General features: G+C 44.0%; 1 protein-coding gene across 1 annotated transcript in view; it reads right to left on the minus strand.

Annotated features, from left to right (window-relative positions):
* The window catches only part of CPM (carboxypeptidase M), a 92,773-nt gene that overhangs the window by 34,922 nt on the left and 36,151 nt on the right, over nt 1–21,700 (minus strand). Inside the window, exon 3 of the mRNA XM_004602657.2 lies at nt 7,569–7,666. Coding sequence (XP_004602714.1) covers nt 7,569–7,666 — 98 coding nt within the window. The remainder of the gene's footprint in view (nt 1–7,568; nt 7,667–21,700) is intronic.

The following is a 21,700-nucleotide window of genomic DNA, read 5'->3' on the forward strand; positions in this document are numbered from 1 at the left end:
TGGGAATTGAATCTGTGTCAGCTTGGTGCAAGACAAATGCCCTACCCGCTGTCCTATCTTCCAGCCTGCCTCTAAAACAAGTAAACAGAAAAGTATACTTCATAAACAATCTCTCAAAACTAGTCAATGTGTGAAAATCCTTTATGTTTACTTAAAATAATAGAATCATTATTATCGAGGGTATTTTTCCCCCCTCCAAACCCATTTACCTGGGATCCATCAGCTACAAATCAATGCTACTAGCGAAAATTTGTGATGGGCACATTTCAAAATTCTGGTGCATGAATAAACTATCATAGTAAAAATGATTTGTTGATGTTTAAGAAACACAAGCTTAAAAATCTCTCTAGAGAAAATGAAGACTCAGGATGAGCAACTGGCTCTGGGGGTTGACACACCTGTCAATACGTCTCCCCTTTGAGGTCTGAGAGGCAGGTGAACCCAGCCTTTGCCCGGCACTGTTAGTGGATTTGCTCAGCGTTATAGCACTCAACATTTTGGGGGGCTCCCAAACAGTGCGCAGGAGGCCTGAGAGCCAATTCTCTGACACTGGCTAGATGGATGGTTTAATGTTGCTCTGCTGGGGCTCAGCAGTATAGGGGGACCCTCTGGGCCACACAGGGCAGTGCTGGCGATGGAGCCGTGGGCCTCATGCATGGAAGGCTCCAGCCTTCCGAGCTCTCTGCTGGGCCCAACACCCAACTTCATTTATAAACTTGTCAAGGGAGGCGGAAGGAGACACCAGATGGTGCTCAGGGCTGTCCTGGGCCTTCGGTTCCCCCCGTGCAGACTGAGCCCAGGCCTCCTACATGTGAAACTTGTGCTCTGCCGTTGATTTGTCTCTGGCCCGGATCTCCCCACTCTGAAAGCTCAGCATCATGCTTGCTTCAGTATTTCCACTAAAGACAAATCAGACTTGTCTCAACAGCCTACAGTGAAACATCTCTCTTTATTCTTTTTTGTTTGTTTGTTTGTTTGTTTGTAGGCCACACCCAGCAGTACTCAGCTCTTACTCCTGGCTCCGTGCTCAGGGATCATTTCCTGGCCTTGCCTGGGGGAGCATATAGGGTGCCGGGGATCAAACCCAGTGTCAGCCCGGTGCAAGGTGAGTGCTCTACTCGCCGCACTACCTCTCTCCAGTCCCACCAAGCCTAAGATTTCTTTCCCCTACTGATTAGAGAAAGCTGGCATTGGTGGCAGGCGCCACAGTGGGTGGAGAGAGTTACAGCCCCTTTCCAGGCTTTTGGGCCTGGGGGACCTGGCTTCCCAGCACGGTCCTAACTCTCAGTGAAACACTAACAAACAGTTCACAAAGGAGTCAGCCGTGAAATGTCGGGGACGGGAGGATGGGGTAGAAGAAACCCACTCACACACACTTACGTGTGTGCCCTCTGCCAGAGTCCCCCTCAGGGGCAGCACGTCCCTGCCAGTTCAAAACAAGTCATTAGGCTTAGGTGTGTCAGCACCTTGCGCCAGGAGCTGCCATAATTACAGCCTGGATGGGGCATTTGCTGTCAAAGGGCCGAGCTGTGTGAGCAGGAGGTGGGGGAGGAGGGGGTCAAAGCGGCTGCTGGCCTCTGCAAACCGGGAAGGCGGCCACCCCAGCCTTCTTCCTTGTTGATCAGAAGCATGAGCATCAGGGGCCACAGGCAGCAGAGACCCAGAGTGATTCTACAGCAGTGGGAGAGGGGCACACGGGGACCAAGGAGACAGGGGCTGAGATGGGCGACTTGGAGGCATTTATTCCAGTTTACAGCTCAGATCTTGCTACTCTTTCCTGTAGTGAAGGATCCCTAATCTTTTCTGTTTGTCTGGTTGGTTGGTTTTGTTTGGGGGCTATACCTGGTCATGCTCAGGGCTTACTCCTAGCTCTACCCAGGGGCCATTCATGATAGAACTCAGGGAACTACACACGGTGCCGGGGATAGGACCCGGGTCAGTTGTGTGCAAAGCTGTGTGCCTTACTGCTGTGCTATCTCTCCAGGTCCCCAATCTTCTCAACAAATGGTGATCCAAACAAAATTCACCGCACATAGATGATAGCTCGACTTATACAAACAAAAGCAATGAAAATAGAACATCCCAAGGGCAATAGAGAGAACAGAAAAGGCCAAGCCATAGCTAGGGATGGCTTATTGCTCAGGCTCTGGCTTTAGACAGATCTGGATTTCCTTTGTTAGGAACTAGGACTAATAAGCACACCTTCTACAGAGGTGACCTAAAGAAGCCAGGTCCTTAGCATGGCACACAGTATATCCTTTAGTTAGGACTTGGTATAGCACTGTCTGTGGTTCTCAATGTAGTGTTTAGGGTAATACTTAAGTGTAGCACCTACTGGAGAATTCTATGCAGCATTTAACATAGTCTGTGCTCACAAAATGTTAGTTATTATTTTCTTGTAAGGCACAAGCGGACAGCCTGGACATGGTGAGCCAAAAACAGGCAGCAGAAGAGAAGAAAAAACGTCTGCTTGGACTAGAGAGATAGCACAGGGGTTAAGGTGCTGGCTTTGCACAGGGCTAACCCCAGGTTTGATCCCCGGCACTTGAGCACCTCCAGAAATGATTCCTGAGCACAGAGACAGGAGCAAGTCCTAAGCACTGCTAGGTGTGGGGAGAGAAGGAGGGAAGGAAGGAAGGAAGGAAAGAAGGAAGGAAGGAAGGAAGGAAGGAAGGAAGGAAGGAAGGAGGGAAGGAAGGAAGGAAGGAAAGAAGGAAGGAAGGAAGGAAGGAAGGAAGGAAGGAAGGAAGGAAGGAAGGAAGGAAGGAAGGAAGGAAGGAAGGAAGGAAGGAAGGAAGGAGTCTGACTCCTAGGAGACAATACTCAACTTTGTTAAGAGTCAGAGTAATAAAATTCATACAGGAGAGTAGGCTTAATTTCACTTCTTTTATTATAATATCTATAATAAATGGGCCATTTTAGGTTGACCATGCTACTCTCATCTTTGTATTCTTGTGTATAGTTGGACTAACTAGCCTAAAGTCTTAGTATCAGCTAAAACTGCCATCTTCACAATTCCTATGATGTCATTAGCCAAAAGTCTCATCTTAACCAATAAGTTTTGAGATCTAACTCAATCTCACATCAGTACAGGCACTAACTGTTCAGTGATACTTTGAAGGGGGAAACAAAAAGCCCAGAATACAGGCCATTCCACAGACCATGTTTTCTCTCTTTATTAAAAAACTGACTTAAAAACACTGTGCCACACAGGTGACTCATAGAGTGGGGGGTGTGCCTTGGGATCCCACGTACTCCGAGTCCTATACTGGGGGTAGCCCCCAAGATAGGTGTCATTCAAACACCAAACACACCCATGTTTTGCTTACAGCTATGTAAGGCCCCAAAATAAACAAAAACCTTATAAACAAAATGAAGAATAATCTGTTGTTATTACAAAATCTACATGTGTGCATTTTAAGGGAAAAATATAGGAGAGAACACAGTACACTGACCATCCCAAAACTAAGACAGTTAATTCCCTATTATTTTATTCTTCCAGATATTTGCATGCATGTGTATATACTTTTGCCAAATGAACCATGTTGGGATGCCATTTGTACTATTTTGTTGCACATTAACATGGTTTTGTTGCACATTAACATGGTGTTTGGCATTTTTGTTGTTTTGGGTCACACCAAGCAGTGCCTAGGGGTTACTCCTGGCTTTGCAATCAGGAATTACTCATGGGTGCAAGGGGGGGAATCACATGGGATGCCAGGGATCAAATCCAGGTCGGCTGTGTATAAGGCAGGCACTCTAAATGCTGTACTCTCTGACTCCTTCTTCCTTTTATAAAATTTTTAAAAATCATGCTTTTTAATTTAAAAAAAGACCTTAGGGCCAGAGCTGTGGTTCAGAGGGCTGTATGTAATAAGACCATGGATGTAAATGCCATTGTAAAGACATTGCCTTCACTACAATAAATTTTAAGTTGGGGGTGGTAGGCTGGAGTGTTTGCTTTGCATATGGGAGGCCCCCTTGATCCTTGAGGACTGTGGGGAGTGACCTCCCAGCACTGAGTACTTTGGGGTATGTTCTCCACTGTCATTCCATTGCTCACCGATTTGCTTGAGCGGGTACCAGTAACATCTCCTCCATTGTGAGACTTGTTACTGTTTTTGGCATATCGAATACGCCATGGATAGCTTGCCAGGCTCTGCTGTGCAGGCGGGATACTCTCAGTAGCTTGCCAGTCTCTGAGAGGGATGGAGGAATCGAACCCTGGTCAGCTGCATGCAAGGCAAACGCCCTACCCACTGCACTATCGCTCCAGCCCCATGTGTCCTCCAAAAAAAAATAAACTTACAAAAAAAGACCTGATTCTAAACATGGCATAGGGAAAAGGAAAAAAATCATGGAGGGGGAAAGCAGGTCTGATGGACAGAATGGGGTCCCCCTGCTACTGGTGATGACCCTGACATTTTCTGGCACTAGGTGAGGTCGGGGGAAGAAACTTTTGTTGGCTTGTTTTTGGGGCCATCCCCAGCAGTGCTCAGGGCTTACTCCTGCTGGTGCTCGGGGACTCTCATGCCCAAGATGGAAGCAAGGCTACAGCCTAAGCAGCTGCATTCAAGGCAAGCATCTTACCCTTTGCTTTATCTTGCCGGCCTCAATACTAGTTTCTTGCAAATGCTCCTTCAGTTCTAAAAGATCTGAGAGAAGAAGCGGGGGTGGGTCGAACCCTTTACTCAGAGACTCCTCCAACTCTGGATGCAAACTGCTGCCCTTCCCAGCTCCTAGAGGCACCGGCAGCAAAGCAAACACAAGATCTCAAATTCGCAGGGCAAGTCTCTGCTAGGCTCAGAGATCCTTGGACATAGATACCAGCTGGGAGACTTGGGGGTGAAAGGGCTTCAGGTCCCCATGTCCCAAACACACCAAGGCTCCTATCTGAGTCCGCAGAGTACACTAATGCCTGAGAGCAAGCTGCTGGGAGAGCTCATGGAAGGAATGAGCCCATGCACGGGCTGAGTGCGGCAGGGCTGCTGGCTTATCTCTAGAAGCTGCCGTTCTGGGGGTTTACTTCGAAGCAGCAAGCTGCAGCCTCTGAAATGCCAGGAATCCAGTAAATAAACAGCTGAAGTCAATGAGTCCCATATGTCTCTTATTTAACTGGACTCCCACGAATGGGGATCTGTGGACCTGATAGCAGCAGGGAACGGAAGTCATGGCTGCCATCTGTAAGGGCCAGTTGCTTCAGTAAAAACTACTTTGGCCCTGCCACAGAGGCGGGGTGGGGTGGGGGGAGGATGAGGTGGGGGTGGGTGGGAGGGATGCTGGAACCATTGGTGGTGGAAAATGGGCACTGGTGGAGGGATGGGCACTCAATCATTGTATGACTGAAACGCAAGCATGAAAGTTTGTAAGTCTAACTGTACCTCACTTTATTCACTAATAAAAAAATTAAAAAAAAAAAAGAAACTACTTTGGCCAGATCCCAGCAGTGTGGAGTTCTTCACTGATTTTTGACATATATTTTTTCAGTGCTGGGGATCAAACTTAGGGCCTCACAAAGGCTAACCCACTGCTCTACCATTGAACAACATCTTGAGCCCAACAGGAATTCTTTTAAATAGAGCCATTTATTTAAAAAAAAAAAAAAAAGGAAGGGGGGGCTGGAGCGGTAGCACAGCGGGTAGGGCGTTTGCCTTGCACGCGGCCGACCCGGGTTCAAATCCCAGCATCCCATATGGTCCCCTGAGCACGGCCAGGGGTAATTCCTGAGTGCAGAGCCAGGAGTAACCCTTGTGCATCACCGGGTGTGACCCAAAAAGCAAAAAAAAAAAAAAAAAAAAAAAAAAAAGGAAAAAAGGAAGAAAGAAAGAAAAAGAGAGAAAGAGAGAAAGAAAGTGAGAAAGAAAGGAAGAAAAGAAGGAAAGAAGGAAAGAAACAAGGAAGGAAGGAAAGCAAGAAAGAAAGCAAGAAAGCAAGCAAGCAAGAAAGAAAGAAAGAAAGAAAGGAAGGAAGAAAGAAAGAAAGAAAGAAAGAAAGAAAGAAAGAAAGAAAGAAAGAAAGAAAGAAAGAAAGAAAGAAAGAAAGAAAGAAAGAAAGAAAGAAAGAAAGAAAGAAAGTGATCGAGCACCGGGGCCCTTCTTCCCACCATCAGTCAAGCTCTACTGATCGCCCTCAGAGAGGCAGATGTGCAGGGCTATGCTCCACCTTCAGGCAGCATCCTCCTTCGAGATAAGGGATGCAGGCCCCTAGAAAGGCAGGCTCCGGGTATGGGGAGGGTGGGATTCTGCCCTGGAAAGCCCAGTTTTGGGGAGTAGGAAGCTAGGACAGAAAACTCAGTCCCACAGAGCACCCCCACACTAGGGCAGCGTCAGAAATGTTTAAACAAGTCCGAAGGCTGTATGCACCTTACTGGTCCTCCAATATTAAGTGCATTTTACAGGATGATGCACACATTTCTATAAAATTTATTTTTCAGTGATGGCTGGGAACTGTCTTTTCATTCTGCTTTATTGCTCAGCTGCATGGGAGTTTTGATGAGCAGAAAATATGACTTCTTTTTTCTTTTCTTTTTGGGTTTTGGGCCACATCCAGTGATGATCAAGGGTTACTCCTGGCTCTGTACTCAGGAATCACTCCTGGCAGAGTGTGGGGGGCTATGAATACTGGGGCTCCTGCTGCCTGAGTGCAAGGCAAGTGCCTCACCCACGTAACTATCTCTCTGGCCCCTGAGCAGAAAACATGGCACCTACATATTCTTGGGGAAGTAAGGTGAGTCATCCTCAAATGCTTGGCAAGAAAGGAGTAGAGAAAGTGTATCTTGCGTACAAAATAGAAAGTTAACAGAAAAGATAAATAAGCAAAATAGAAGCTGCTTATTCCTGCTCGGTTGGAAAAGAATGAAGGAGTTATTAAGGAATGTAAAATAGCTGAATGGTGGGCAAGAGAAACTCCTGTTTTTCTAAACTTGAGCACTGAAAACAATGAGATATTTAAGGCTTTATTTTATGGGACATAGATATTAGATTAAGGGGAAGTGACAAAGCAGTTTAAAAGCCAGTTAGAAGGGTCTGAGGGATAGGACAGTGGGGAGGGCGCTTGTCTTACATGTGGCAACCCAGGTTCATCTGCCATCCCATATAGTCCCCCAAGCACCGCCAAAGTGATTCCTGAGTGTAGAGCCAGGAGCAACCCGGGCACTTCGGCTCTAGCCCCCAAACACACAACTTTTAAAAATAAATAAAGTCAGTTAGAAGATTAAGTAGCGATTTGGATTATTCTATTTTGAGTTCAAATACAAACTAGCTCTTCTGCTGGGTCACATTTGGTACTGCCCCGAAGGTGGGAAAAATCAATTCAGGAAAACACTCAAGGACTTTGGGTACACGCTGCTCCTAAACACAAATAAGGCTCACGTTACAGTCTCAGGGCACCAGGTAAACATCCTTATGGCTACAATGGTTATTGCAGCTGGCTCCTTAAATTCTTACAGGGAGACCTTTCCCCATCCTAGGTTCGGATGAATGCTGCTTTACTGGCATTTAAGCAGAACTCAAGATAACTCAGAAGAAGTTTCTCTGATGACATTTCAAATATTAAAGCCACATACATACCTCGTCTCCGTGCATATTTGCCACGTACTTGAACTCTGGAATCCCAATTCTGTGTTCCTTTGGAAACCGCCCCACAACAAGAACCCACAGGTTTCTGCCTTTATAGAAAAGCGGAGAAAAAAGAGAGAGAGAAAAAAAATAAGTTGTGTTTTAAAGTGACAAATGAACTGAATGAGAAGAGGAAACAAACAATGCTGCATCCAACACCTGAAAACCTAAATGTTTTCTGGTGACTAACACCTCTGTGCTAAGAATCTCATCCTTTATTGCCAGCACAAACCCTTGCAACTGAATGCAAGCATGTTACTTATTATTTTAGAAAGCAGGTTTTTTTTTAAATGGAAGACTTAAAAGGTTATGCAGATTTACTTTCTGCACAATGTCTATATAATTTAGTGTGAGTTCTAATGTTTTATAAAAACAAATGTGCCGATTCAGATAACTCTACAAACCTAAATCATAGTTGATGGTTGGCTGGGAGATTGCCTAAACTCAAGTGCAAGGAAAAGTTAAAAAATATTTTTTTAAAAAAGCAGCAGTGGGCCGGAGCAATAGCACAGTGGGTAGGGCGTTTGCCTTGCACATAGCTGACCCGGGTTCGATCCCCGGCACCCCATGTGGTCCCCCAGACACCGCCAGGAGTAATTCCTGAGTGCAGAGCCAGGAGTAACCCCTGAGCATCACTGGGTGTGACCCCAAAAGCAAAAATAATAATATTAATAATAATAATAATAATAATAATAATAATAATAATAGGGGCTTGAGCAATAGCACAGCGGGTAGGGCATTTGCCTTGCATGCGGCCAACCCGGGTTCGATTCCCAGCATCCCATATGGTCCCCTGAGCACCACCAGGAGTAATCCCTCAGCATAGAGCCAGGAGTAACCCCTGTGCATCGCCAGTGTGACCCAAAAAGCAAAACAATAATAATAATAATAATATAAATATAAATAAAAAAGCAGCAGTAATAAAACCTCTGATTTAAAAAGGAGATTATTGAGATTATTTTTCAAGTAAGAAATCTTGAATATTGTATTCAAATGCTGATGTAACACAACATTCCTGGTGTGCATAGGAAGCCACAATCCAGGCTACCATGCTCCAAGGACTCCTAATTTTACCTTAGATGTTGCGATTTAGGCAAGCAAGGGCCAAGAGTAAAGGTCACTGAGCATTTGCTTGGTGCAGAACTGATAACTTGGTTCACATGACCTCAGGTAATCCCTAGTCATTTCTTGCTGGATGGAATTTTGTTGTATTTGTTTTGGGGCGGCCAAGCTGATGGTGCTCAAGGGCTATTCCTGGCTCTGTACTCGGGGATTACCCCTACCTGTGCTCCGGGGACCCTATGCAGTACCAGAGATCAAACTGGGTTGAGCACAGTTCAAGACCAGTACCTTAACCCCTGTACTATCTCTCCAGCCCAAGATAGATTTTTTTTTTTAACAGCTCTGTACTCAGTGATGCTCAGGGGGTACGTGGTGGTGGTGAATCAAACTCAGGGCCTCGCACATGCTAGAAAGAGGAATATGCTCCACCATTTGAGCCAGTTCCTTGTCCCTGAGATGGATTTTTAATAAAAATGGTCAAATGAGAAAACTAACCCTGAAAAAAATATCAAGCTCATGATCACAGAGCAGGTAAAAGACTACAACAGCCCAGAGTCAAGAATTCTATCCTTTATTGGGGCTGGAGAGATAGCACAGCGGGTAGGGCGTTTGCCTTGCACGCGGCCGACCCGGGTTCAAATCCCAGCATCCCATATGGTCCCCTGAGCACAGCCAGGGGTAATTCCTGAGTGCAGAGCCAGGAGTAACCCCTGTGCACTGCCAGGTGTGACCCAAAAAGAAAAAAAAAAAGAATTCTATCCTTTATTATCTGACTTCAGTTCCAGTATTCCTTCCACTAAGGAAAATGACTCAGAGGCAAAGGCTGTACAAATAACTGACTCTTAAAAGGATTGTCTTTTTAATACATAAAACAAAGAATTTCAATTCTAAAACCATCCGGTTCTTTGAATACAAACACTTTAAATTAGAAATCGTAATAGCACTGTAACAGTGTTGTCCTGTTGTTTGTTGATTTGCTCGAGAAGGTACCAGTAACGTCTCCATTGTGAGACTTGTTACTGGTTTTTTTTTTTTTTTTTTTTTTTTTTTTGCTTTTTGGGTCACACCCGGCAATGCACAGGGGTCATTCCTGGCTCATGCACTCAGGAATTACCCCTGGCGGTGCTCAGGGGACCATATGGGATGCTGGGATTCGAACCCGGGTCGACAAGCGTGCAAGGCAAATGCCCTCCCCGCTGTGCTATCACTCCAGCCCCTTGTTACTGTTTTTGACATATCGAATATGCCACAGTTAGCTTGCCAGGCTCTGCAATTTCTCTTTTTGCTTCTAATTCTGTTTATTAGCTTTCTCTCTTTTTATAAGCCTTGCTAATGGTTGACTGATTAAAATAGACAGATGTGGGGGCCGGAGAGATAGTACAGTGGGTAATGGCTTGCTTTGCATGGGGCCTACCCAGGTTTGAGCTGGTATCCCATATGATCCCCCAAGCACTGCCAGGAGTGACCCCTGAGCTCCAAGCCAGAAGCAACCCCTGAGCACCGCTGGATATGGCCCCCAAACAAAAACAAAAAAAAGAAGTAGGCTAATTTTAGTTATCTTTTAAAAACCAGCTCTCAGTTTCATGGTCTTTTAAATTTTTTTCTTGGTTTCCATTTTATTTAGTTCCACACTGATTTTTATGATTTCCTTCCTCTTAACTTTCCTTTTTACAAACTTTTGGATTGATTTATTTTTTCCAGTTGCTTTAGTTATAAAGCAATTATTCCTGCAGTTGTTAAAATTAGCAGCTGCAAGAATTCTCAGAAATTACCCATAAAATGACATTTGTTTGATTCATGCCCCCTGTCCAGAGCAAAATCTTTCATTCATACACATCCATTTATTAGTGCCATTGTAGCCAGCATTTAACCAGATGATGAGGCTGTACAAATAACTGACTCTTGATAGCCAGAGTCTCTGATCCAATGGAGAATAGCAACTTGCAAACATAATTATACTATTCTGTTATTTATAAAATAAATTTAGAAGTATGAATGAAGTACTGTTGTTGAAGTATAATAAGAGAAGTCACAGTTAATTTTTTTCTAAGAAACAGGATCCTGAAAAGCTTAAAGATGTAGGATTTTATGGTCATTTGCATGGCTTCACAACAGGGTCTCCAGAATGATTTCAAGTTTTCCATATGGATAAATACAATTAACCTGATCATCTCCCACCAGCATCACTTTACTAACCTGAACTACCTGTCCCCTATGCTCCACTTCCACAAGTTAACATTTGCAAATCAAGCAATAAAGAATGCGGCTCCTAAGAGGAATTGTTTTCTATAGCTATTAATGCTTTTAAAGCTAGAATACACAGATTTGTATAGACATGGTCTAGTAGACCCCTTCAGAGGCAAAGGAAAACATTCTCTGTAATCTTAATATAGATTTTCCAATTATTATATTTATAACTGTGCATCTGTAACAGCTGGCCTATTGCATAAAGACTAGTGAGAAACAAAACCTTGACTTGAAATGGCTATCCAGTATTACCTGGTTAAAAATAAACCAAATAAGACCTATGTGAGGAAATACCTGGGTGAATAACTCAATGTTAGCATGAATGACCCTAAGTGAAATACAAGATAAGAACCTTACCACAAATATTTCAATGTACAAAGTCTGAGAATAAAAATCAACTACCACCACCACCAGCAATGCTTTTGATATTCAAGCAATGCTTTTGATATTCTCTTAGAGGGTTTTAAGCACCTTCCCCAATGAACACTGGTTTCAACCAGAGTAAATACACAAGCTGTTTACTTTTCACAGCTTCAAAGTCAAAGGAAGGGTAATTAAAAGATTTTTTTTCTATCAAGGTCAAAAAAGGCTAACTTTATTTCCCAAAGTTCTTGCTAATACCAGGTGTGCTAAAGGAGTTTTAAAATGCTCAGTCTTTTTCACTACAAAGCAAACTAAATTCGGACTCCAAATACTTCAGTGTACAATTCAGATACTCACTGGGAACTTTACACAAACTCCAGAGAATATAACAAAGCCCTACTGGATTTTCTTGAAGGATCAAGAAAAGCATACAGGTTAGAAGGATTCATAAGGGTCAAGAAGACGTGAAAACAGACAGTATACCCGCAACAATAGACATAGAAGATAAGGAAAACTTTAGAAAAAGTAGGAAAATCTTTGAGAATTAAATACAGCTACAGTGGATACAAAGGGAGAATTATTCATGTCAGGATCACCTGAATCCTTATAAAAATATTAATCCCTGAGCTCCACCCACTGTCCCCTAAATCAAACTCTATCCTGAAACCTGCATTGAACAAGTTTTCTAGGTGATTTTGAGGCCTTCTGGAGTATATAAAGCTGTTGAGACAGAAGCCATGAATGTCTAGATAGATTTGGGACGCAGCTGATCTTTAGGTAAAAATATGTCATTTTAGAAATGATCATAGATATGTTTTTGTGCTAATAAGCATCTATGTTTTTTAATAGATGTCTCATATTTTATTATGCATTGCCACATAATCAATTATGTTCAGAGTCCGGCAGTAATTAATTTTATACAAATTATAGCATACGTACTATAATTAAGCACAACTTTAACAAATTTACAATAGGAAAGTATTTTATCACTGGAAAAAATCAGAATGCAAAATTAGTAAAGAAGATTTTTCAATTAAGAAAAAAGGGGCCGGCCTTTTTGCCGCCACTCGAGCTCGACCCCGGAGGCAACTGAACTACTTTGGACACGAGCAGCGCCCCCCAAATGCCTCCAAACTGTGTGATGGGAGCTACTGGCCCATGCGCCGCCAGCGGGGCACGGTTCTTCTCTCCAGGCTCCTCCATCATGTGAGCACCACAAAAGGGAAGTAACAGATCGCAGTGATGCAATTACCAAAAGAATTTCCCCTGGACTTCATATAGAAATCCCAAACCTCGCGGCTGCTGTCGCTGCCCAGCGACCTAATATCTCTTGATTGTCAACAACGTGAAAAGGTTCCTTTTTAGCAGGTCTTACTGTGGGGGGAAACTCCAAACAATAGTACTGAGTTTTTTGTTGAAATATTGAAGGTAATCAAAGTAGCAGCTATTTCTTTAGACTGTGAACTAAGCCAAAGCCCCACGCCGGCTGAGGTGAGGAAATATCCTTCTTTCTCGGTTCTTTTCCCTTTTCTGGGAGAAACGCGGTGTGGTGTCCACCATATTATGAAGTCTATTAAGCAGGCATGAACTTAGAGGTGCGGGAATGGGAGGGGAAAAAAAAAACTATATACTTGGAACAGCGGGACGCTTGGGAAGTCTCAGGCCGATACCAGCACATGCTCTTCCGAGACTCGACCCAGGTGGCCATACTTTTGTGTGGCCGCGAAGCTGCTGATCAACCAGAATCCGGAGCCTAACTAGACTACTTCTGGTTCCAGAAACTACTTGCAACCATGTCTCCAGACTGAACTAAGCCATAGCCCCACGCCGGCCAGGACTGGAAATATCCTTTTTTCTCGTCGGGCGGCATGGTGTCAGCCATAATATGAGGACTATTCATTAAGCAGGCACAAACTTGGTGGCGCAGGAAGGAGGGGGGAAAAATTCTATGTACTTGAAACAACAGGACTTCATATCTTTCCAGTCTCAGCAATGGAAAACTAATTATCAAATGCTGCATTGGCAGTAGGGCTGTCCTTCTTGGGGGAAAACTCCAACAATACTGAATGTTGTGTTGAAATATGGAATTTAATCAAGGTAAAGTGAAAATGAAGTGAAATTTATCAACTAAGCAGGCAGGGATGGGGGCGGGGGGTGGGGGGTGGGAGGTATACTGGGGTCTTTGGTGGTGGAATATGGGCACGGGTGAATGGATGGGTGTTTGAGTATTGTATAACTGAGACATAGGCCTGAGAACTTTGTAACTTTCCACATGGTGATTCAATAAAAAAATGGAATTAATTAATTAATTAATTTAATTAAATTTTAAAAAAAGAAAATAGGGGCAGGAGCGATAGCACAGCGGGTAGGGTGTTTGCCTTGCATGTGGCCGACACGGGTTCAATCCCCGGCATCCCATATGGTCCCCCAAGAACTGCCAGGAGCAATTTCTGAGTGCAAAGCCAGGAGTAACCCCTGAGCATTGCTGGGTATGACCCAAAAAGAAAAAAAAAAGAAAGTAAAAAGAGCATGGGAAGAAATAGCTGCATAGCATTTAAAGCCTTAAATAATGGTTGAGTTTCTACAAGAGTTAATAGCACAAAGTCCACAATAGGAAATGACATGATGGGCTTACCAAACTTTTGCTCATTTTCCATCTCTCCAATTTTTATTTTATTTTATTTTTTAATGTATTTTTTAAAATTTTTTAAATGAATCACCGTGAGGTACAGTTACAGTTACTTACAAACTTTTGTGCTTACATTTCAGTCATACAATGATCGAGTACCCATCCCTCCACCAGTGCCCATTTTCCACCACCAATGATCCCAGTATCCCTCCCACCACCCCCACTCCATCCCTCCATCCCACCCTGCCACTGTGGCAAGGCATTTCCTTTTGCTTTCTCTCTCCTTTTGGGTGTTGTGGTCTGCAATATAGGTATTGTCATCTCTCCAATTTTTATAAAATAAAATCCCAAATACTAGAATTCATTAATTCTGGGTACTATGTTCTGGATGATAGACTAAGCACTTCCTGTTATTGGATCTTGACTGCGCTGCAGGGTGGTGGGTGGAACCCACAAGTCATTATTGGGGGACTGGATTTCAATGGCAGTGCCAGTTTTCAAACCCAAGAGTTTGCTTGATTCCAGGCATTCATTCTCTCTCTCCCTTTTTTTTAAAAAAATGGAATCATGGTGAAATACACAATTTCAAACTTGTTCATAACTGGGTTTCAGTCCTACAGTGTTTCAATAACCGTCCCTTCACCAGTGCTCATTTCCACCACTGTCTCCTATTTCCCTCCCGCCACCCTACCCCATCCTCCAGCCTGGAGAGACACTTTTCTTCTTTCTCTCTCTTGCTGTCTCTCTTTCCTTTCTCTAGGGTATTATGGTTTGCAATACAGGCACTAAAAGGTTATCATGGCAGTTCTTTCCCTCTTGTATTGTTACTGTTTCCATCAGGTACTAGATCCAGGCACTACTGACTAGGACAGAGTGAGCCAGGACAAGGCATGGGACACCAGCACTACCAGGCGGGGACTGATACAACTGTATCCCATCTGAGATACAGCAGAACGTGTCCAGAGAGAAGCTGAGATTTTGTGCAGCCAAACTGTTGTGATGACCTTCTACTTTGTCCTGAAGCTTGTTGGCACAGTGGCCTGACTGGCACGATGCTTTGCACACTGCACTTCGCTTCCTTAGTCCCTCGCGCCTTCAACTGCAGCTGCAGGGAACTAGTCCAGAGCTTGCTGGCCCTGTGCTGGGTGGCCACGTGCTCACACGGTGTGGGAATGAAGGGCCTATTTGCCGGCGTTCATCGTCAGGCTGGTGAGCTCTTTCCCTCAGAATGACCCCAAGGCCTGATGCCAAGTGCCCCTTTTCTCTGTGCCCTTCCTGCTCCCACCAGCACCAAGGAAGGGCTCCTCTCACAGCAGGCAGTGTCCTGCACCAAATAACGGAGGAGTCTCTAGAACAGGTGGAAACAGCACAGGGCTTCAGTCAGGTTAAACACTCAGCCGCCAAAAGCCACAGTCCTCAACCCTGAAGTGGAGGCAAAGAGGCTGCTGCTAAGTGGCTCATCGCAAAGAGCACAACAGCAGCAAACAGGAGCATCAGCAAGCCCGCACAGGCGCCCAGACCAGCATGGATGCCTGGAGCCACTCAGTCAAACATTCCATGCACACTTGCCTCCTCCTAACAACTGCGAGGAAGCGAGCCTTCTTTCCCTGGTGTGTGTCCAGGGATTGGGGTCTCAGGGACCTTCCTAAGTGTGCTCCTGGGATGACGGCATAGCCACAACGACATAGCTCAAGTGGCAAAGCTCAGACCTGGCAGCATGTGTGAGGCCCTGGTTCCATCCCAGCTGGTGGGACCTTGTGTATTACCCTATTACCTGAGAAAAGAGAGGGTTTCATTCCTTCTTTTCCAGTTTGAATCAATTTTATTTCTTTTTCTCACCTATTTGCCAAGGCAACGGCTTCCAAAACTGTGTTGAAAACACAGTGGTGACTTATTTGTGGAGTATAAAATAACATCACATGAGGCTGACACCCAAGGACGGTAGATACAATGGCCAGGGGGATTGCCCCATAGCTGGAAGACTGCTTCCTGAGCTGAGGGGAGAAGGCAGATGGAATAGAGAAGGGATCACTAAGAAAATGATGGCTAGAGGAACCAGCTGGGATGGGAGATGCATGCCGAAAGTAGGTAATGGACCAAACATGATGACCTCTCAATGTCTGTATTGCAAGCTATAATGCCCCAAAGTAGAGAGAGAGTATGGGGAATACTGTCTGCCATGGAGGCAGGGGGAGGGTTGGAAAGCAGGAATATGCCAGGATATTGGTGATGGGGAATGTGCACTGGTGGAGGGATGGGTGTTTGATCATTGTGAGATTGTAATCCAAACATGAAAGCTTGTAACTATCTCACAGTGGTTCAATAAAGTTTAAGAAATTTAAAAAACCCCACAGTGGTGAGCATGGACATCCTTGTTTTATGTCTGATCTTAGAGGAAAAGTTTTCATTTAGAAATGTTTCTTTATTTTTTAATTTTTTTGGTTTTTGGGTCGCTCCTGGTGGTGCTCAAGGGACCATATGAGTTGCCGGGGATCAAACCCAGGTGAGCCACATGCAAGACAAGTACCCTACCCACTGTACTATCACTCTGGCTCCTAGAAATGTTTCCTAAAAACTTCATTTCTGGCACAAATACTCACTGAACTCAACTATAGAGCTTTACCTGTATATCTCTATTTCAATATAAATTGCTTTAACCCTGTTTTGCAGTTTTTTAAAATTAAGGACTTCATTCACTTATTTATTTTGAGCCTCCTAAGCGGTGCTCTGGGGCCTTACTGGTAATTCTCAGCTAACTGGGCCATCAATTCAAAGCAAAGACACTAGGATGCAACGCTGCTTGGGCCTGAGGTGCGGGGGATACTTGGGCACCCAGTGATGTTGGGGCCTCCAGAGCTGTCCTTAGTGATGGTTGGGGGACCATGTGGTACTGGGAATTGAACCCAGGTTCAGTATGTATTAGGCATATACCCTAACCACTGTACTATCTTCTGGCTCTTAATATTTATTCTTAAGTTGGTGTGTATGTGCTTGTGTGAGTATATGTGTGTGTGTGTGTATGTGTGTGTATGTTGCTGGGGACTGAACCCAGAAACATTTGAGGCATGTAGCTTAATACTGAGCATCATAAATATAACAGCCCAGCCAGTTTTTCTTTTAAAGAATCAGATGGGGGGCTGGGAGATAGTACAGCAGGTAAGACACTCACCTGGCATGCAGCAAACCTAGTTGATCCCCGGGCACCAAATATGGTCCCCTGAGCACCATCAGGAATGATCCCTTAACAATGAGATAGAAGTAAGCCCTGAATACTGCCAGGGGTGGCTCCAAACTAAAAACTATGTGAAAACAAAATAAAACAAACAAAAAGAATCAGATAGTGTCATGCATGAATGTATCACTGGCTGACTGATAGTGAATAGCCAATAAATCACTATTAAAATGCACTGAAATTATGCATCAAAAAAGGACTGCCATAGTAAGAGACTACTGGCTAAGTCTATCTTGGGTATTTTCCCCCTGCAAATCTCATCATACCTACTTGTCCCATCAAATACTATTAGTATGTGGACAAACCTGATTCCAGAGCTGAAGTAATACTTGAATTCTAATAGTGCAAAGTTGAGTAGGAATATAGAAAAACAGACAACCAAAGGCCTCACATACTTGCCTCTGGTAAGTGGTGCACTCTAGCAAAGTGAGCAGGAGGGTTTTTAAGGTGAATTGAGACACAGCTGCAGACAGAAATGGTAGTCAGGGAGCCTGCTAGAACAAGGGCCTGCCTGACACTAGGACCAGGAACTGAACAGCAAAGACTGGCCGACCACAGCTCCAAGACCAAGCTGAAAGGCGCAGCCAGCAATAGATTAATATCTATGACCTTCTCAAGATGACCCAACGCATAGGTAAAGCTGGTATAGTTTATACTTAATGTGAGATGTATACAGGACCAATTGATGTACAGTGGTAAGGTGTTCACCTTGTATGTGGTCAACCCAGGTTCAGTCCCTGGTGCCCTATATGGTTCCCCAATCACCACCAGGAATGCTCCTTGAGCACAGAGCCAGGAGTAAGCCCTGAGCACAGTTGGGTGCGCCCCCACCCAAAACAAAACAAAAACAAGTGTCAGATACATAGTCACTATATAAATTACCTTCTTATACAAAGACTTAACTCTTCCTTCTCATAGTCACTCAACAACTATGTACTGAAAGTCTCATGAACCTGACATCAGTCAGCTGAAACATGTAAAGCAGAAACAGACAAATCACTGCTCTCTTATGAGTTCTCTATTTCTATTAGTCACTTTCACTATCTGAAAAATTGAAGTGTGATCACTGAGGATGTGGTGAGTTAAATCTCTTGTTCTCTGAGGAGGTGAGTAAATCAGATGTGAGCTGGATCATGTGACCCTGCCACCGATCCTGCGGTGGCTCCCCAAGATCCCAAGGGAGAAGCCCTGAGCACGGCCCCCTGCACCCTCCGGACTGTGTCCTGCTGCTCTGAGCCTCCCTGACCCAATCCCACACCTTAGTTCTAGCCAAAATTATTTTGTTTTTGTTTTTGAGCCATACCTGGCTATACTCAGAACTTACTCTTGGTTCTGTGCTCAGGGACCAAACCTGGGCAGCTTAGGGGACTATATGCAATACTGGGGATCAAACACAGGTCGACCATGTGCAAGACAAGTGCCTCACTTCTGTACAATCTCTTGTGCCCTGCTCTAGTCATCTTTATTTATGAAGAGTTCCAAAAGGGGCCGGCCATCTGCCTTGATATATTTAATGCGTGTTCTCTTCTGCAATCCAATCCTTAGTCCTCCAAAACGAGGCAACAAACTCCATTTGCCTTTTTTTGAAGGGGACACACACACCCTGGGGGGTGCTCAGGGCTCACTCCTGATCCTGCACTCAGGGATCACTCTGGGCTGGGCTCAGGGGACCATACGGGGCAGCAGGGATCAAACCTGGATCTGCTGTACTAGGGCTCTGCCCCCCTGCACTTGCCTTTGAAAAGTTCAAGTAGAAATCCTCTCCTGCCCAGTATTTTTCTTATCTTCTCTTCCTCTAGTTTCTTTCTTTACTAGTTTGGGTCTTGAATTCTTATAGTATTCCTGCAAACGTTCCCCTACACAGGTTTTTTCTGCCGGTAAGGGGTTGTGTATCTGTGTGCTTGCAGCACTAAAGTAATGTTTAGCACACACAGAAGATGATCACTGAACAATTGCACGAATGAGTGGATGGGTGACTGCATAAATTGACACCCTAATATGAGAAAGAAAGGTGAATTGTAAACAGGGTTTTCTTGTTTACAATTCAACTTTGATGAATTGTAAACAGGAAAGAAGATTTGATGGGATTGGTTTTCAGTACTGATGAAAAAGTCTGCAGCCAGTCTCTAAAGGACCAGACGGGCGGATCCTGCAAAGGACCCCGTCATATAGATCAGCTCCAGAGTAGGTGACCCTCTTTGAGTATGTTCACAGAGGAGTGCGGGGATCTAAATGAAACATTTCAGTTCATGTCTTTAGACGTTATGGAGAGACGAATTTTCATTTCTTTACACATCTGCCTCCATGACACTAATACTTTGAAATAATCTAAGAAATGCAGACCTTAGGATTCACATTATCTCTTTCTGGGGGCCTTTGGGAGTTCAATTCCTTTTTTTTTTCTTTTTGGGTCACACCTGGCAATGCACAGGGGTTACCTCCTGGCTTTGCACTCAGGAATTACTCCTGGCGGTACTTGGGGGACCACATAAGATGCTGGGAATCGAACTCGGGTAGGCCACATGCAAGGCAAATGCCCCATCCGCTGTGCTATTGCTCCAGCCCCTTTGGGAGTTCAGTTTCTAAACAAGGGATTCTTCTAACTGCTCAGGCACATTTCCTTTTTCAACTGAAAAAGAGAAATGAAACACTGTAAAGATGTGTTGCGTTAGAATGCATTTTGTTTTCTTTTTTGATATAAAAAATGTCAGACTCCCAAAGAAGCAGAGTGGCTAGTCGCATTGGTCACCAGTTATCTACCAACACAAGATGGTAGGAAGTACCCTGCCTCCTGCTCTACCTTTTCCATTCTTCTTACTCCATTGCTAGGTCAGAAACTGATGAATCTATTTCCTTTCCTCTAAAATGTTTATTTTATTGGGGGCGGGGTTTGGGCCACACCCAGCAGTGCTCAGAGATTACTCCTGGCTTTGTGCTCAGGGATACTCCTGGCGGGGTTCTGGGGACCATACTGTGGTGATAGGGATCAAACTTAGGTCAGCTGCATGCAAGGCAAGTGCCTTAGCTGCTGTATTTATTATTTCTCCATCCCCAAATGTTTATTTTTAAAGCTATGAATGATTAAATTGTAAAAAGCTTTTGCAACTGAATTTTAAAAATCAGCTAATCATTATTTTTTGGTTTTCTTCTAGTTCTTTCATATAGCGATAAGAACATTTTATTGTTATTATTTTTAAGAAACTTCTTTTAAAATTTCCAAAGTGAAGATCTCTAGAGGCTTCATACTATAAAAAGCTGAGAACTTCCTTTTTTTCAAGTCCCACAGGAGAGAGGTCAAACATTTTCAGATATTTTTAAAAATAGTAGTTCAGCAATAGTAACAGTCACATTGAGCATTATCTGAAAGTACAAACAAGTACTCAGAGATATTTTAAATGTCATAGTACAAGCTACAATGATTATTACAAACACTATACATTAATGGTTCATTTTAGGTCTTTATTTGTATTGTTATTCAGTGTTGTTCGATTTTTTTCCTTCCTGATGGTGTTTTCACTTCCTATGCTTTTCCATGGTGTTACCTGGCTATAAATTGTGATGAGGTATATGGGGATTTTTTTTGACTAAAGAGCAGCAAAACATGACAACAACAAAGCCTAGTAAAACCCAAAATAAAAACTTAAAAGTTTGTTGGGGCTGGAATGATAGCACAGTGGGTAGGGCATTTGCCTTGCACGCAGCTGACCTGGGTTTCATTCCTCCGCCACTCTCAGAGAGCCCAGCAAGCTACTGAGAGTATCCCGCCCACATGGCAGAACCTGGCAAGCTACCCATGGCATATTCGATATGCCAAAAACAGTAACAAGTCTTACAATGGAGACGTTACTGGTGCCTGCTCGAGCAAATTGATGAGCAACAGGATGACAGTGACAGTGACAGTGTAAAAGTTTGTTTAAGACCTACTTATCTTTCTTGTCTATTTGTTGCTACCATAACTCATCTCCTAGCTGCAAGAAATAACTGCAATTAATAGTAGTTTCCTCATAAGGTATTTTGGAGAATAAAAACTTGTTCTTGCAGCTACTGCACCAAGGTGCTGAAGGGTTTCCATTGGGCAATGAAGCAAAGGACTGCAGAGAGCAGAATCTGAGCTCCTGGTGTCTGGCCACTGACCCTAGTCAACATGAGGTTCTTTCAAGGGACTAATCTTGACCCCAAATTAAGATATTTGGTGATGTGTGGGATTAGCTGATTACCTAAGGTGGACTTATCACTGGTATTACAGTGCTGTGGATAAATCTCACAAAGGGGTCAACAGCTTCGTATGTAAACAGTATTTCAGATGGCACCTTAGCAGTGTTACATCACCCCTTAGCAGTACCTTAGAGTAACTCAGTGGCCATGCCTTGAGTCAACCCCAGCTCAGCCACTGTGGGCCACGTGGTATTGAGCAACCCACCTCAGCTCGCAGAGGAATCTGTATTTTCACTGGTGTAATTGGATTTATGGGACCTACATCACCTGGTCATCCTCTCTCATGGAATCCTTGGGAGATTTACAAATGATGTCTGAACCACGGTGAGCACACGT

The sequence above is a fragment of the Sorex araneus genome, chromosome 10 (assembly GCF_027595985.1).
Source record: "Sorex araneus isolate mSorAra2 chromosome 10, mSorAra2.pri, whole genome shotgun sequence".
Lineage (NCBI taxonomy): Eukaryota > Metazoa > Chordata > Mammalia > Eulipotyphla > Soricidae > Sorex > Sorex araneus.